Genomic DNA, 16,204 nt, shown 5'->3' on the forward strand with positions numbered 1-16,204 from the left:
CGAGTTTGAATACTGCGCCGACATATACAGAGCGCAGTACACTTGTGTATTGTCGGCAATGCTCGGCTACCCGCGCTGACGTCCTGTACGTCCAGGACGTGAGTGCGGAAGGAGCCGAGACTGCCCGACTATACCCGAGTGTACTGCGCTCGGTATATGTCGGCGCAGTATTCAAAACTCGGTGCGGGAAAGCGGGTATCGGCATATACCGCGCACCCACGATTTTGCCCTGATTTTCAGGGCAAAAAAGTGCGCGGTATACGCCGATAAATACGGTACATACTGTTTCTTGTTATAAGAGTCACGGATGTTTTCTGACCATATGTAACTTTCTCTCTCATTTTATAGATGGACCATTTATTATTGAGCACTTCCAAATGTTTGTTGAGTATAGACTATACAGTGTCTTAGTGGAATTCTGCTGTAAGAAATGCTCTTTCTTGATATAAAACTTTAATTTTCCACATATCCTTTGATCTGTATGCACTTACCTTTTCTGTATCATATACATTAGGGCCGAAACAACTAATCGATTATGAAAATTGTAATCGATTAATCGGCCAGTAACAAAATGGGGGTAAAAAAACTAAAATTAGCCCTTTATAGTACAAAAAAGCAAATTGCTACTGTAAATATTACTTTCACTGTCCCACAGTAAAAAAATGAACCCCTTACAGTAGCGATTTGCTCTTTTTGTACTTGTCTTTGTTTTTTTAACCCCATTATGTTACTAAACATCTCAGGCCTGGGTCACACCTCTGTTTTTTGGTGCTTTTTGCAGAAACACACTACAGTTCATTTACATGTTTTCTTATGGGACACGTTCACATTCATGATTTTTTTTCAGCTGCTGCGTATTTGGAAAGGGCAAGGACTTTTTACCTGCAAAACGGTGCTATTTTCTTTTTGGTTCAATATACTTCAATGGAGAAGCTGCAGAAAAGCATGTAATGTTTGTTTGCAGCAATTTGTGTTTTTAAATCTGCCCAACAACAAATTGGCCCAACATTTTTTAAAAATGCTATTTTTTTAAGGCTATTATCCGATTAATCGAAACAACAATAATCGGCCAACTAATCGATTATGGAAATAATCGTTAGTTGCAGCCCTAATATACATGTAGAAGATTGGATGTCTCCTCCAGCTGTGATATTGGACACTAACTGGCAATTTAACAATCCCATATTGATGAATTTCACCTTTCACCTGTAGTTTATGATGACCCCAGGGTCTGTAGTTTGCACCGATTAATAAAGCAGAGGAACTCCAGTTCTTTCTCGTCCCGTTTTTGAGTTGATGAGAGTATATTCAGCAATTAGATCATGTGAGAAGTGTAAGAAAAATGTTTTGATATTAAATGACAAAACCGTTGTAGTCACTGCACTGTATCTTTATTATAAGGGTGATTCATAAAATAAACTTTTTAATGTAAAAATCAATAAAAAAAACATTTCCACACAAATAACCAATAAAGGTCTCCATCCACCGGTGTTTACAGTGTGACAGTCTGAACTTTTATAGCCTCGTCTGGCCAAAAGTAGGAATCCACCACAAACTGCTCATAATCTGTACTGTACATTCGAGCGCGGACAAATGCCTCCTTATCCGAAGGTTCCGGAAAGACAGACGCTGTGTTATTTTTGTACGCATTCTCTACAATCTGTAAGAAGACATCATAATAATATTTAACAGAAAATCTGTCATATCCAAGAATGATCTATGATATTTCCCATGGATTGATCAATCATATAGACACTGGGAAAACAGCCAGCGGCGGTACAGGTACATTTATCAAATGGTTTATTTGAAAATGATCCAGTGTTCTGGTACATATGTTGAGGGGTTTATTTACATCCATATGTCATACAGAAAAATGTGATGGGGCTTCAGTTCAAGAAACCATTCCATAATCATAGTTCATTGTCTATATTTCTGACAATTGGAAATACTGTAGATGTTTCACGTTTAGATTTTCTTTAATTCCTCATGAGTGAATGCAGGTATACAGCTGCATTAACAAGGAGACGGTGAAAAAAAATCCCAGTATTTATTGGGTACCCTCAGACACTTTTTAGAAATTTTTCATTCTGAAGGAGTCATGTACTTATGCCGGGGTTCTTCTCATAATCCTTCTTCTATATGCAGGAGTTGTGGCTTTTTACAATATTCAAAATATGAACCATTTGACATGCAACCCACATGTTTTAAAGGGGTTTTAAAGGTTTGTTTTTTATTTTCTAAACAGGTTCCTTTAAGCTAGTGCATTGAACACAGCGTCTCCCCGCAGGGATGTAGTCCCAAGGGAGGGGGCGAGCACTCTGACTAACCCCCAGCCAGATTGGCTCGGATGATGGGGGCAAGCTTACTGAAGAGAAACAGGAAGTGAGAAATTCAGACAAAGAAAAAAAAACATTTAGAAGAGAAATCGAAGGAAAAGGTAAGTGAACCAACAATGCACTAGCTTAAAGGAACCTATTTAGAAAATAAAAAACAAACCTTTACAACCCCTTTAATCACTATATGCTCTGTACATACATATCCCATTGAAAAAATACCTTTTATTCTATAAAATGGAAAATTACAATTATAATGGTAAATGAGTACAAATCACCTACACCCCCTTTAGTTTTGATGGTGGTACATATATACTGGATTTTGTGCAGAAAGTATGTTGCACAATGGGTGCTTGATATGGCACCCAATTGCTTGTGTGGCAATTCACAATCCCAGTGATGCATTATTTTAAATTTGATATAGTATTTCACAATAGTGAGTACACCCTCACATTTTTGTAAATATTTTATTATATCTTTTCATGTTACAACACTAAAGAAATGACACTTTGCTACAATGTAAAGTAGTAAGTGTACAGCTTGTATAACAGTGTACATTTTCTGTCCCCTCAAAATAACTCAATACACACCATTAATGTCTAAACTGCTGGCAACAAAAGTTAGTACACGCCATTTCCCATGATGCTCATGCACGTTGCAGTGCAGTTGAGCATCATGGGAAATGTAGTACCAAAACATCTGGGGTGCCATCACTGGCCTAGGCCATCTTTATGTAGAGCAACAATTCTTTTTTTCAGATCCTCAGAGAGTTCTTTGCCATGAGGTGCCATGTTGAACTTCCAGTGACCAGTATGAGAGAGTGAGAGCGATAACACCATATTTAACACACCTGCTCCCCATTCACACCTGAGACCTTGTAACGCTAACGAGTCACAGGACACTGGGGAGGGAAAAGGCTAATTGGGACCAATTTGGACATTTTAACTTGGGGGGTGTACTCACTTTTGTTTCCAGTGGTTTAGACATTAATTTACACTGTTATACAAGTTGTACTCACTACTTTACATTGTAGCAAAGTGTCATTTCTCCAGTGTGATATAGATATAATATTTACAAAAATGTGAGGGGTGTACTTGTGAGATACTGGGCCATATTCTTAAACAAGTTACGTAGGCGTATCAACAGATACGCCTACGTAAGTCCCTTTCCTATGTTTAAGTGTATTCTCAAAATGAGATACACTTAAACATGCCTAAGATACACCAGCCTGCGCCGTTGTATCTTAGACTGCAATATTTACGCTGACCGCTAGGTGGCGGTCAGCGTAGAATATGCAAATGACTACTCACGCCGATTCTCGAACGTACGCTTGCCCGCCGTAGTGTTTTAACGTCGTTTCCGTAAGCGATACGCGGCGTAAAGATAAAGATGCCCCCTAGGTGGCGTACTCAATGTTAAGTATGGCCGTCGATCCCGCGTCGAAATTTCAAAATTGAACGTCGTTTACGTAAGTCGTCCGTGAATGGCGCTGGACGCCATTTACGTTACAGTCAAAACAAATGACGTCCGTGAGACGTCATTTAGCGCGATGCAAGTCGGGTAATTTACCCGACGGAGCATGCGCATTACGATCGGCGCGGGAGCGCGCCTAATTTAAATGATCCACGCCCCCTGCCTGGATCATTTGAATTAGGATGGCTTACACGGGTGGACTTTACACGATGCCGCCGCAAGTTCACAGGTAAGTGGTTTGGGAATCCGGCACTTGCCACTTAAACTTGCGGCGGCGTAACGTAAAGTACATACGTTCCGCCGCCTGAAATGTATGAGAATATGGCCCACTGTATATAATCTGAATGTGATTAATTTGTCTTTAACATACCATTTTCTCATTAGGTACAGAGCTCTCTACCTCAATTTCACAACTGTTGTCTGTTTCCAGGTATCACTAAGAAGGCAGAGCGCCAAAATAACCTTAGTATAGTTTTTCCCAGAGATACTTTGAAGGTGCACATAGGGTTTATATATCAACATTTCAAAGATCTCTCTGTTATTTAACACATCCTTATAATACATACATATACAGGGGTTCGTCAAGAAGATTCCGCCCTTTTTTTTAACGCTTTTAAATATAAAGAAGTGCACAAAAAGTTTGGAAGACCCCTCGTATAATCATTATAATAATAATATAGCTAACCTTGACAGCTATTTTGACTGAGACTTCCTGTATTGTTTGCAAAGGTGGATACAAACGTCCTTCTTCCAAATGTTCATCGGAAACTTGATCAGCTATGATCTAGGAATTAGAAAAAAAAGCAAACTAAAAAAAGAGCCATTGGTAATCTGCTTCAAACATACAGTATGTGGAGTCAAATAAACAGAACAGTAATGCCCTGTACACACGATCGGTTCGTCTGATGAAAACGGACCGATGGATTCTTTCATCAGATATTTCATCAGTGTGCCTACACACCGTTGGTTAAAAATCCTATCGTGTCCAATGCGGTGACGTAAAACACAACGACGTGCTGAGAAAAATGAAGTCCGAGCATGCGCCGACTTGATTCTGAGCATGCGTGGATTTTTGACCGATGGATTTCCCCACAGACGATCGTTTATTTCTATCGGCTTTTTAACCATAAGAACATTTTGAAGCAGGTTCTATTTTTTTCCACCAATGGTAAAAAAACGATGGGGCCCACACACGATAGGTTTGTCTGATGAAAACGGACGAACCGATCGTGTGTACGGGGCATAATACATACATAATAATGGTGCATGCAAAACATTGAAACTGTACAAAATCACAATCCTGAGTTTGGAAATGAACCTCAATACAAACCATTATGTAGTTGTCTTTCTCAGTGTTAACATGTGAAACTTATGAAAACAAGATACGTTTATTTTATTTTTATAAGCATATACTGTAGAACTACCATGACTATTATAATCTATACTACATATAATCACCGCCAAACATTTGCCAAAGTATTTCAAGTTTTACAGCGTTTAACGGTTGATTCAGTTGGAATAAAAGCTCAACAGATGTTTGCGAATAATTACCAGAGTACAAGAAGTTATTTTATATCTTCATATTAGGACTTTTTATTGGAATAATAATTTTATATGAAAAAGTTAATAGTTACAAAGCACAGTTAGTGTATTATAATTTACATAGTTACCTTAAATACTAGGGTTGTCCCGATACCACTTTTTTAGGACTGAGTACAAGTACCGATACTTTTTTTCAAGTAGTCGCCGATACCGAATACCGATACTTTTTTTAAAATGTGTCCCCAAATGCAGCGATGTCCCCCCACAGATGCAGCCATGTATCCCCCCATGCAGCCATTGTCACCCCCCATCCAGCAATGTATTCCCCCAGCCATTGTCACCCCCCATGCAGCCAGCGTCACCCTCCATGCAGCCAGCGTCACCCTCCATGCAGCCAGCGTCACCCTCCATGCAGCCAGCGTCACCCCCCATCCAGCCAGCGTCACCCCCCATCCAGCCAGCGTCACCCCCCATCCAGCCAGCGTCACCCCCCATGCAGCCAGCGTCACCCCCCATGCAGCCAGCGTCCCCCCATGCAGCCAGCGTCACCCCCCATCCAGCCAGCGTCCCCCCATCCAGCCAGCGTCCCCCCATGCAGCCAGCGTCACCCCCCATGCAGCCAGCGTCACCCCCCATCCAGCCAGCGTCCCCCCATCCAGCCAGCGTCCCCCCATCCAGCCAGCGTCCCCCCATCCAGCCAGCGTCTCCCCCCATTCAGCGTCTCCCCCCATCCAGCCATGTCACGCTTACCTGCATCCCCGCTGCCGCCGACTGTGTAATACGGGCGGGAACATTACAACTTTGAATCTCTGTTATGATTGGCGCCGCGCTGCGTATAGACACTCCCCCTCGCTCGGGATTGGACAGTTCACCCGAGCGAGGGGGAGTGTCTATGCGTGGTGCGAATCATTACAGCTATTCAAAGCTGTAATGTTCCCGCCCGTATTACACAGTCGGCGGCAGCGGTGGAAGCGGCGAATGGCGGCGGATTACGGCGTTTCGTGGCGGCGGGCGGCGGCAAGTATTCTATTTATGTATCGGGGCGGGGTATCGGCGTCTGAGTACCGCCGAAAAAACTCGGAATCGGTCCCGATACCGATACTAGTATCGGTATAGGGACAACCCTATTAAATACCTTAGTGTTGTAGTTCCTGTTGCACAGTTTAATAGGAACATTCCAGTATCAGGAACTAAGAGAGAAGATGGGAAAGTCCCTCTTGCCAGGTAAAAATACAGTATATATGAAGCCAAAACATTTTTTTTGGTTTTGGTTAGAGTGGTGAGGTTAAGTGCCGGTTCACACTACAGTGACTTGGGATCCGACTTGTCAGACCTCAAGTTGTCCAAAGTCACTGGACATAAGAAATTCCATTGAAGTGAATGAGAGCTGTCTTACTGTACACTTCTGAAGTTGCTCTGACTTCAGAAAACGTTCCTGTACTACTTCAAGGCGACTTCTAGGCAACTTGTACCCATAGATTTAAATGGAAGTCGCCTCCAAAGTCGGATCTCCATCTTAACTGAAGCAACTTTATAGGAAAAGAAAATAGTTTACCCAGGCAAATCCCTTCCTCCCACAAAGCTGATTATTCTGTGATTGGCCACAGCCAAAGTCGCCTGTCCTGGGGGCAAATTCAAGACGCGTTTTTAAGTTGCGCAAAGTCACACTGAAGTCACCTCCAAATCGCCTCGCAAAGTCACGCTGTAAGTCGGGTTGCCCCTGTGTGAACCGGCACTAAAAGGCTTATCAGGTTTTTGGGGCTGTTTTGTTTGTTTTTTGTGTTTGTCCTTTGTGTTTAATCGGAGAGATTCCTAATCACTTTATATTCTGGAAACACAACAGGAAGGAAGTAGAAATACAATATGTCCAATGTAAACAGTGCTCAAATGGGTGGACACTTGACATATTGCAAATGTATAATGAATTTAGAGAAACTAAAAGGAATCCATTTGTAACAACTAACAATCCCAGCTAATAGCTACAGAAGTTTGGATTGGAAGCATGAATGTGGGAGCAATGTAACTGAAAGTAGCTTTGTCCTTTAAATTCCTTGTTTATCTCTTGTGTCATATAACTGATTATGAATGACTGTTATTAGGAAACCATGAGGTTGTATAAGATCATGCTTTGTCACCTCTCTGGCTTTTGTGGTTAAAGCATTTATTGTCACCAAGACAGACTAGTGGTGTTCAATTTCTAAAGCCAAATAAAACAGAGAGTAACTTTGGTTTCAGTTGATAAATGCAAGGTATTTCAAGCTGTAATACCTTCTAATTGCAGAGAATTTCACGGTGATGACAAGCTATGTTCCCTGTTCTTATGAGTTTTACCAAGAACACAAATGTCAAGGATTTTTATGAACTTATAAAATAGTTTTGGCACTGTTACCTGGATGCCCGGCTAACTTCATAGATAATCCCATTTAAAAATGTAATCTATGCTGTAAAGATGCCAAGATATGCACGTGCTGCATGTCATTAGCTGAAATGCCACAGAATAATGAAAAATGCACAGAAAACTCATATCTGAATCAGAACCATACATTGATGCTTATTCACTAAAGCAGTGGGGGCTGTTCACTGTATGCAAAGTAAAAAATTGGATAGAAGGCAAACCTGTGTTTACTTAGAATACCCAATCACGTTATAGGGAAAAAAATAAGGGCATTTATGACAAAACATGGATACCTTCATCATATAAGCTAGGTGAACATTTCCTTAAGGCCCCTTCCACATTGGGTGGGCTCCGTTGGCGTCCGCCTGCTCAGCTGAGAATCTGTTTGCCGATACCCACTGAGCAGGGCAGATGGCTGGTCCGTGTCTGCTCCGCTTATGCAGAGCGGACACAGACACAACCTGCTCTCCTGTATGGGCGGTCACATGTAAATGGACTGCTTGTTTGTTTATCTCTTTACATCCGACTGCCAATCAAATTTGCCAGTTGAATGAATGCGGGTTCCCCATCCATCTGTTTTTAGCGGATAGGATCGGATGTCAGCAGGTGTGAATGGAGAAATCTAGAGGAGACTGGAAGGCTCAATCAGGTCCTCCTGAAAAGCTGACAGGTGGACCTGATCGATCCATCAGTTTAGTGTGAAAGGGGCCTTAAATTGTTACTTAACCCACAACAGTAAAATCAGTTTGTATATGCAGAATAGCATGCTTGTTATACTCACTGTGGAACGTAAGTGGTTAATCCTCTGCGTTGTGTAAAAAGGCTGTTTTATCCTATATGAATAAATCCTCCCCTCGCTGCACTATCTGGGGAAGGCCAGCTAACACAGGCAGAGTATCCAACCTGCACATGCTCAGTTGTGTATTTTTTTGTTCTCAGAGCTAGCCAGGTCACATGATATTGACATCAGACATGTCGGCGTACATACAGGCTGAAGTGGAAATCTCTTCCTACCTGAACTCTCAGCACTGGAGAAACTGTGCAGTTTATCACTGACCGTGGTATACAGATGAGCCAAAAAGGTATACAGTGGCACTATTTTAATGTAAAAAGAAGATTTATAAGATGTGGGCACTGTTCTTAGTTTGTTTAGTAAATCGGTTCCAAAAAGTCCATCAACACTGTAAATAGTTTTTTTTTTTTTTGGGATGATTAACTCTAATGATATAGGTTACAAAGCCTAACAATAAAAAAGGTCATTCCAAAGACCTTGATTCTATTTAGCATGTTTCCTGCAAACCAATGGCAGATTTGGTGAGGTAAAGTAGTGATACCATCACTGGTATATAGCCATTGGTGTCAAAGAGACATGGTAATTTTCTAAAGCTAATTTGTTGGGTGCACAAATATATAACAAATGTTGTACATTGTTGAATCTGAAAAATATACCGTCTATACTCGAGTATAAGCCAAGTTTTTCAGCCCCTTTTTTAGGGCTGAAAATACCCCCCTTGGCTTATACTCGAGTCAGTACCTGAATTCTTGACAGGCGTCCATTTTTTTAAAAGTTGCGGCTTCCTCCTGGCGTTCCGTTCCGTGATAGGCATTTGACACCGTGTCCGCCTATCACGGAGGTCCTCTCATCCTCAGACAGTTTCCCAGCAGACACTGTGTTCAGTGTTCCGCCAATCGCGAACGCCCTCTTGTTCAAGGATGAAAGAATGTCCGTGATTGGCGGAATGCTGAACACAGTGTCTGCTGGGAGGATGAGCGGACCTCCGTGATAGGCAGAACACAGTGTCAAATGCCTATCACAGAACGCCAGGAGGAAGCCACGGCTTTTAAAAAATGTATGCCTGTCAAGAATGCAGGTACTCTGGCACAGTCTCCGTGATAGGTGGAACACAGGGTCAAATGTCTATCACGGAACGCAACGTCAGGAGGAAGCCACGACTTTTAAAAAATGGATGCCAAGAATGCAGGGCACATTGAAGTATGGCACAGTGAGACTGCAATGGGCACAGTTAGGTATGGCACAGTGAGGTTTCAATGGGCATAGTGAGGTATGGCACAGTGAGACTGCAATGGGCACAGGGAGGTTGCAATGCGCACAGTGAGGCATGCAAATGGGCATTGTTGACCCTCTTTTCCGCTTACAGTGGCTGCTGCATTCTCACCCTAGGCTTATACTCGAGTCAATACGTTTCCCCAGTTTTTTGTGGTAAAATTAGGTCCTCGGGTCGGCTTATACTCGAGTATATATGGTAATTGCTAAACATATATCGCTGTAAATTTAAAGAGAGATGTCACCTTACTAGATAATAAGGAAATAAGGAGAGAAAGACAATTCAGTGCCAGGGGGTTCATCACAGTCCAGCCATGAGCAATCAGTGCCTGGATATCTTTGTGCCACTCAAAGAGGCATAATGAAAACCCACAACAGAAACCCCTAAATCAAATCTGGAAACCCCCAAATCTGTGTCAATGGGATCAGGCATAGCTTAGGCAATCCTTTTTTTTTTTTTTGTTTTGTTTATGCTTTAGACAGAGGGGGTGTATTTTTACAGTGCAATGTTTTCAAATTAGAAAGATTTCCTTTCACCTTCTGTCCTGGTAACAGAGGGGTTGATTTATTAAAACTGGAGAGTGCAAACACTGGTGCATGGTAGCCAATCAGCTTCTAGCCAATTTTCAGCTTTCAGGGCTGTCGTACCGTCATTCAATACTCTACCCATATGAGATTTTTATATTTTTTTTCACACAACTAGAGCTTTCTTTTGGTGTTATTTAATCACCACTGTTTTTTTATTTTTGCTAAATAAATTAAAGAAGTACCTGTTAAAAAAAAAAAAAGAAGTACAAATAATTTAGGGCAAAGTGTATTCAGCTACATTTTTTGGGTGAAAATAACCCAAATCAGTGTCTATTATTTAGTATGTGTGAAAGTTATAGAGTCCACAAACTATGGTGTATATATATCTGAAAATTGATCATTCCTGATGTACTGACTATCTAATTTCTTGAGGACCAAAAGCACCAGGACAGTACAAATATCCCCCAAATTACCCCTTTTTGGAAAATAGACAGTCCAATGTATTTAGTAAGAGGAATGGCAAGTTTTTTGAAGTTGTAATTTTTTGACATAAGATTTTGGAAAATGCAGAAATGTTTTTTTACATACTGTCACCAGTGCAGTACAGCATCGTCATATAACTGGTGTGGTGGTGATCAGGGCCCCTGGTGACAGTACGAAAAAATAAAATGTAATCATTCTTATTTTTTGTTAAATTGAAAAAAAAAACACACACACTGTGACCAAAGCAATATTGTAGTACCATGTTACCATAGTAACATGGTACTACTCTGGGGAAGTGATCAAGGTTTTTGTTTTTTTTTACACATTATGATTGCTTATAGCAGTGTAATTCATTGCTATAAGCAAGCATTTTACCGAATGAAACTGATTAATTATATTTGTTTTGTCTGGATTATCTGTGATTGGCCCTGTCTGTACCATGTGATCAGACTGAACAATCACAGCTAGCAACACATTTGTACACAATGGCTGGCATTAAAAAAGCAATCCATTGTTTACAACTGTCATGTGACCTCTTGCGATTGGTCACAGCAGTCACTTGGTACCAGCAGTGAGCCGGTACACTGATCAGACACAGCCTGTGACAGATCGAGCCGCAGTGCGATTCAAGAAGGCATCATATGACGTCCACCCAGATAAACTAGAGGCCGGCCCGGCCTTCATTCTGTTATAGGCTGGGTGGGAATTAGTTAAGCTTTGACAAAAAAACATGGATGCCAATTGGTTTCTACGCAGAGCTGCACCAGATTTTGCACTCTCCAGTTTTAGTAAATTAACCTCAGTGTGTCAGAGGGACAAGAATTGGTGAAATTTTTTTAATTGAGGAAAGGGAGGAGAAGAACGATAAAAGTATGAAAAAAGGGTTTGGGCAGAGGTTTTGGTGCTCTTTGAAGTCGTTGTCAAAGTGGACTCTACCTGGTACAGCACAATAATAGATTTTGTGAAAACAAACCTTCCAAATATTGTTATCTTTGGATCTCACACACAGTAAGTGAACAAGAAAGTTATGATTAAAACAATTTTAAAAAGCATTTACAGGAGAAATGTAGGACATAGAAATAACAGATACTATCTTAATTCTACAAAATCTGTTCTTTAGGAAAACGTGGGTTAGAGAACCTGGCAGGACAACGGTTACTTGTCAAGACATCCATCCAGCTCTGAAGGCTGCCATTGCCTGACTGGTGTTAGATCCAGGCCAAGAACATCATTGTAAAAGCAGAGGTGTACTCTGTTCTCGAGCTAGCACGGATTCTGGGAGTCACACAAGAACTATTTCCAGAGCTGGATAACAGTTCCAGACAGGTAACAGTCATCATGAGACATTCTTATTAATTTGTTTTGTTATTAGTGCATTTAGAAAGATGGGAAAACAACTTGGAGCACATTGGGGTTGATTTAGTAAAAGAAAATAGACTGTTCACTTTGCAAAGGAAGTTGCACTTTGCGTGAACATTTTCTAAAGGGCTTAGTGAATGAGGTGAAGTTCTGCCAACTTCCATCATCCAATCATGTGCAAGCAAAAATTTTAATTTTTAATTTTCCTTACACATGATTTGGTATCCTTTGTAAAATTACCCCTTTACTAAGCTCTGCGGAAAAGTGTCATGCAAAGTGCAACTTCCCTTGCAAAGCAAGTCCTTTGATGGCATGAGCCTCCTTGCCTTTTGCTGACACTGCTACTACAGTGATCGCCACTAACTTCCGGGTTCCGTGCAGAGCGGCTTCCCTGCTGCTTAGTGAACAAAGGAGGTCAGTCATTCAAAACAGGTGACATTCAGAGAACACTTTGCATTTTCTCAGTGAATGAACCCCACAATTTCCATGTCATCCAATCAGAGAATGCCTCACATTCATTAAGGTGAATCTGGAGCAGCTTCTAGCACTCATTGCTCACTGATGACATACAAATTGTGGCCAGTGATGCTCTCAACCCCACGGCAGCCCACCTTCTTTCCTGCTGCCTCTCATCTATCCAGACATGGATGAAGGACAATCGTTTGGCCCTGAACGTATCCAAAACTGAGGTACTTCTTACAGGTCCAACACAAAGCTTAAACCTGCTTGCAGAGTGGCCTGTATCAATGGGCCTGTGCCCCACTCCATCCAGCCAAGTAAGAAACCTGGGCGTCATATTTGACAACAAACTTTCATGGATTCCACAGGTGAGGAATTGTACCAAGAAATGCCCTTTACTATCTTCGGATGCTGCGACAGGTAAAACATCTGCTCTCCCAAACACATAGAAATACACTAGTAGAGGCCTTAGTCATCTCACGCCTTGACTTTTGCAATGTGGTATACCTTGGACTCCCTATTAAATGGCTCTCCAAGCTGCAGCTGGTGCAGAACCAGGCAGCTAGGTTGATTACGGGGACCTCACGATGGGACCATATATCACCCGTTCTCAGACTACTTTATTGGCTCCCATGCACAAGGAGGATCGAATTCAAGGCTTTGTGTGTTATGTTCAGGGCCTTTAAACAACATGGCCCATTGTTCATTAATAACTTGGCCATACACTACCATCCCCCCAGGGCACTGAGATCGGCCGATCAGGACTTTGCTGCCATCCCTCCAGTAAGGTTGATTTCGTTCGGTGGCCGATCCTTCAAAGCCAGAGCCGCCTCGCTTTGGAACCTTCTCCCGTTGCCTTTATGGAAGTCTACTGTTCTTATTACCTTCAGAAAGGCTCTGAAAACTTTCTGAAGGTTGATTATGGCCACGCCTAATTAAACTGACCTGGCCCCTCCTCCCCTTGTCCTATGTCCCCCTCACTCCAAACCCCCTTGCTACCATTTGTTTTTATTGTTGATATTTTACATGGTTTCTCTTTTCTTTTATGTACACAAGCTATCAGTTCGTCTATGAAGTCTTTTTTTCTTTCTTTCTTGGATTGCTTTTTGGTCCAGAATAGACCAGCGGACTTCCTTCCAGCGCTTAGACACACTCTTCAGGGTGTATATGGCGCTGTAAAGAAATATTAAAATAAAAAATCATTATCAAAGCTTAACTGAACAAGCTAAAAATAGAAGGTAATTGGTGCCCATGTAGCTCTGCACAAGTTTTTATAGATTCCTTTTAAAGTGTTTACTGAATGGCGCCTGTGACGTGCGAATGGCCTCCTGTATCCAAAGCAGTGGCTTGGCTATGGACTGGCTAGCGACAATGACTGTAGAAGTAGTGACTACTAGAGCAAATTCCAGATTTTATTGGGCACAACCAGGTATAGAATATACATACTTACATTGGTCAAAGCTGGACCAAAAAATTTGAAAATGTAAAAAAAAAAAAATTTAAAATTAGACATGTGCAATTCGTTTCGTTCCGAAATTTGTTTTTGTAGCGAATTTTGACAAATCCATTAATCCGGAAATATCGAAATCGACAAAAACACGTTTAACAAATATTCCAAAATTCATAAATACGTAAATTAGAATATGTCAACATTCGTAAATTCAAAATCCGCAAATTCTAAAATTTGTCAATTCAAATTTACAAATTTCGATCATGACAAATGACCTAAAAAAGAAAAAAGAAAAAATGATTGAAACTGAAACAAACTATTTTTTTGGCAGTGCACATGTCTAGTAAACATATTCATAATATATACCTAAAGTTCAACTTTAAAGGCTAAGTTCACCATTACAAATAATTCATGCACATACTTTAGCAGGATACATTTTCACATCAGCCTGCAAAGCATTTGATTGTGGATACAATATCAGGCTCATGCAAACTCTTCTTCCAGCTTTCTACCCAGACCTCTGTATAGGCTTTTTAGTTGGAGAGCTGGAAGATGGACTGCGAGCGTCAAAGGACTATGAGGGGCGCCAATTACCACATTTGTATCTGGTTCATAAGTACAAGTTTGTCTGCTGTAGAGGAAGAGGGGACATGTAGTTGAGTCATCCACAGATCTTGGTAAATGAAAGATTCAGCTGTGTGGATAGAGAAGAACCCCTGCAGGCTATCACAACGGAGGCTGCTTTTGGGGTGGGGTGTTAAATACAGGTTCAACATGTACAGTAACATGTTGCTAAAGGTGCAGTTAGCTTTTAAAAGGTTGGTTTTAGTGCTGCCCCATTGTTTCTGGTCTAAGTACTTGATCAGGAATGCCTTCTATTAACTTCAGTGTAAAATTAAAAAGATTTAGTACAGCCGAAAATGTTTTTCAAATATAGGTGAGGTTTACCCAGATAGCAAGGATAAATTGCCACAAATTTGTGGCAATGTTGAATTGTATTTCTGTTAACATGGTGAACATTTTCACTGGCAAGTTGTACACTTACAAGACCACTTGAAGCATAAGTTCTATTTGACACTTTTCCAATTTGTAGCAAATTTGCGTGGCAAGTCTCTAGCAAGAGCAAAGTTGAAGTGGTGAGTCTAGACCAAGAGCTCTGCAAGTCTACAGCATGAAAACTCAGCCACAGTGACCCCTGTGGTGGGATGACTATTGTACAACATAACTGAACCAGAACTTGCAGCAGACTTGCAGAATATTTGTAAAGAAAGTTGATCCGGGGTCTGCAATGCGGACTTGCGGCAATTGTGCAACAAATGTGTGAAGCCTGGCAAGTGTAGCAATAGCTCAGCAAGTAATTTTCAAACTTGCAGCACAATTGCTTGCTATCTGGGTAGTAGGCTGATTCATCTGCTAGTCTTGTATATACTGTATCTTGGGTACTCCACTGACGCAATCTCCCTTTCACAGTTCCTAGATCTCTTCCTGCCTTTCTTGGTGTTATTGGCCACCTCTAGGTGTTCCATTTTCAACTGATGTTTTGTTTCCAAAGCATAAGGAAATTACACAGAGAGCGTGGAACCCACGTGGAATTGCCCTGGCAATTGTTCAGTTGAAGCACAGAGATCTCACTGCAGGAGTCCCTTACAGATAGAAGAAAATAGGTGAATTATTCAGCATTAACCAAAAACTGAAACAATAATTTTCATTGAACGACCCCTAAACTGAGTATTACTCATAGACAACAATAAATAAAAAGCTTCATACTGTTTTCAAATGGACTGAACTCCTGCTAAACAGTGTTATACAATGTCTAAAATAGAACTAAAATAAAAAGAAACATTTAAATCTGTGATAGTTTTTTTGTAGATATTCCACATTAATGTGTCCGTTGATGTGTGCTAATATGATAGTAAACCTATTTCAGCATTTATATAGTCAGCTGCAGACAGACTTAATGCTCAAAGCTTGGGGAGTTAATATCCACAACTGTAATGGAATTACTTGCTGCTAAAATGGAAAATAACACATGAAGTCTCTGCAGGAGTAATATGTATCCAACGTTTTATGGATGTAAAACATTATTAGAAGTGTACAGTGACCTCTCATCTTACTCC

General features: G+C 41.0%; 1 protein-coding gene and 1 long non-coding RNA gene across 4 annotated transcripts in view; one reads left to right on the forward strand and one right to left on the reverse strand.

The window, feature by feature from the left end:
* Positions 1-1,374: 1,374 nt before the first annotated feature.
* Positions 1,375-16,204, reverse strand: part of ME1 (malic enzyme 1) — a 546,137-nt gene continuing 531,307 nt past the window's right edge. Inside the window, exons 13-14 of the mRNA XM_040350020.1 lie at positions 4,492-4,590; positions 1,375-1,660 (exon numbers count right to left, since the gene is read on the reverse strand). Of these exons, the coding sequence (XP_040205954.1) occupies positions 1,493-1,660; positions 4,492-4,590 (267 nt within the window). The 3' untranslated portion in view covers positions 1,375-1,492. The remainder of the gene's footprint in view (positions 1,661-4,491; positions 4,591-16,204) is intronic.
* Positions 2,395-15,935, forward strand: LOC120937077. 3 transcript variants are annotated; one of them, XR_005748673.1, is made up of 3 exons: positions 2,395-2,437; positions 11,940-12,145; positions 15,558-15,935. It is a non-coding gene; the product is annotated as an uncharacterized LOC120937077 (long non-coding RNA). The 3 variants fall into 3 exon arrangements; XR_005748674.1 differs by lacking the exon at positions 2,395-2,437 and adding an exon at positions 6,493-6,572; XR_005748672.1 differs by lacking the exon at positions 2,395-2,437 and adding an exon at positions 8,675-8,825.

The sequence above is a fragment of the Rana temporaria genome, chromosome 4 (assembly GCF_905171775.1).
Source record: "Rana temporaria chromosome 4, aRanTem1.1, whole genome shotgun sequence".
NCBI lineage: Eukaryota > Metazoa > Chordata > Amphibia > Anura > Ranidae > Rana > Rana temporaria.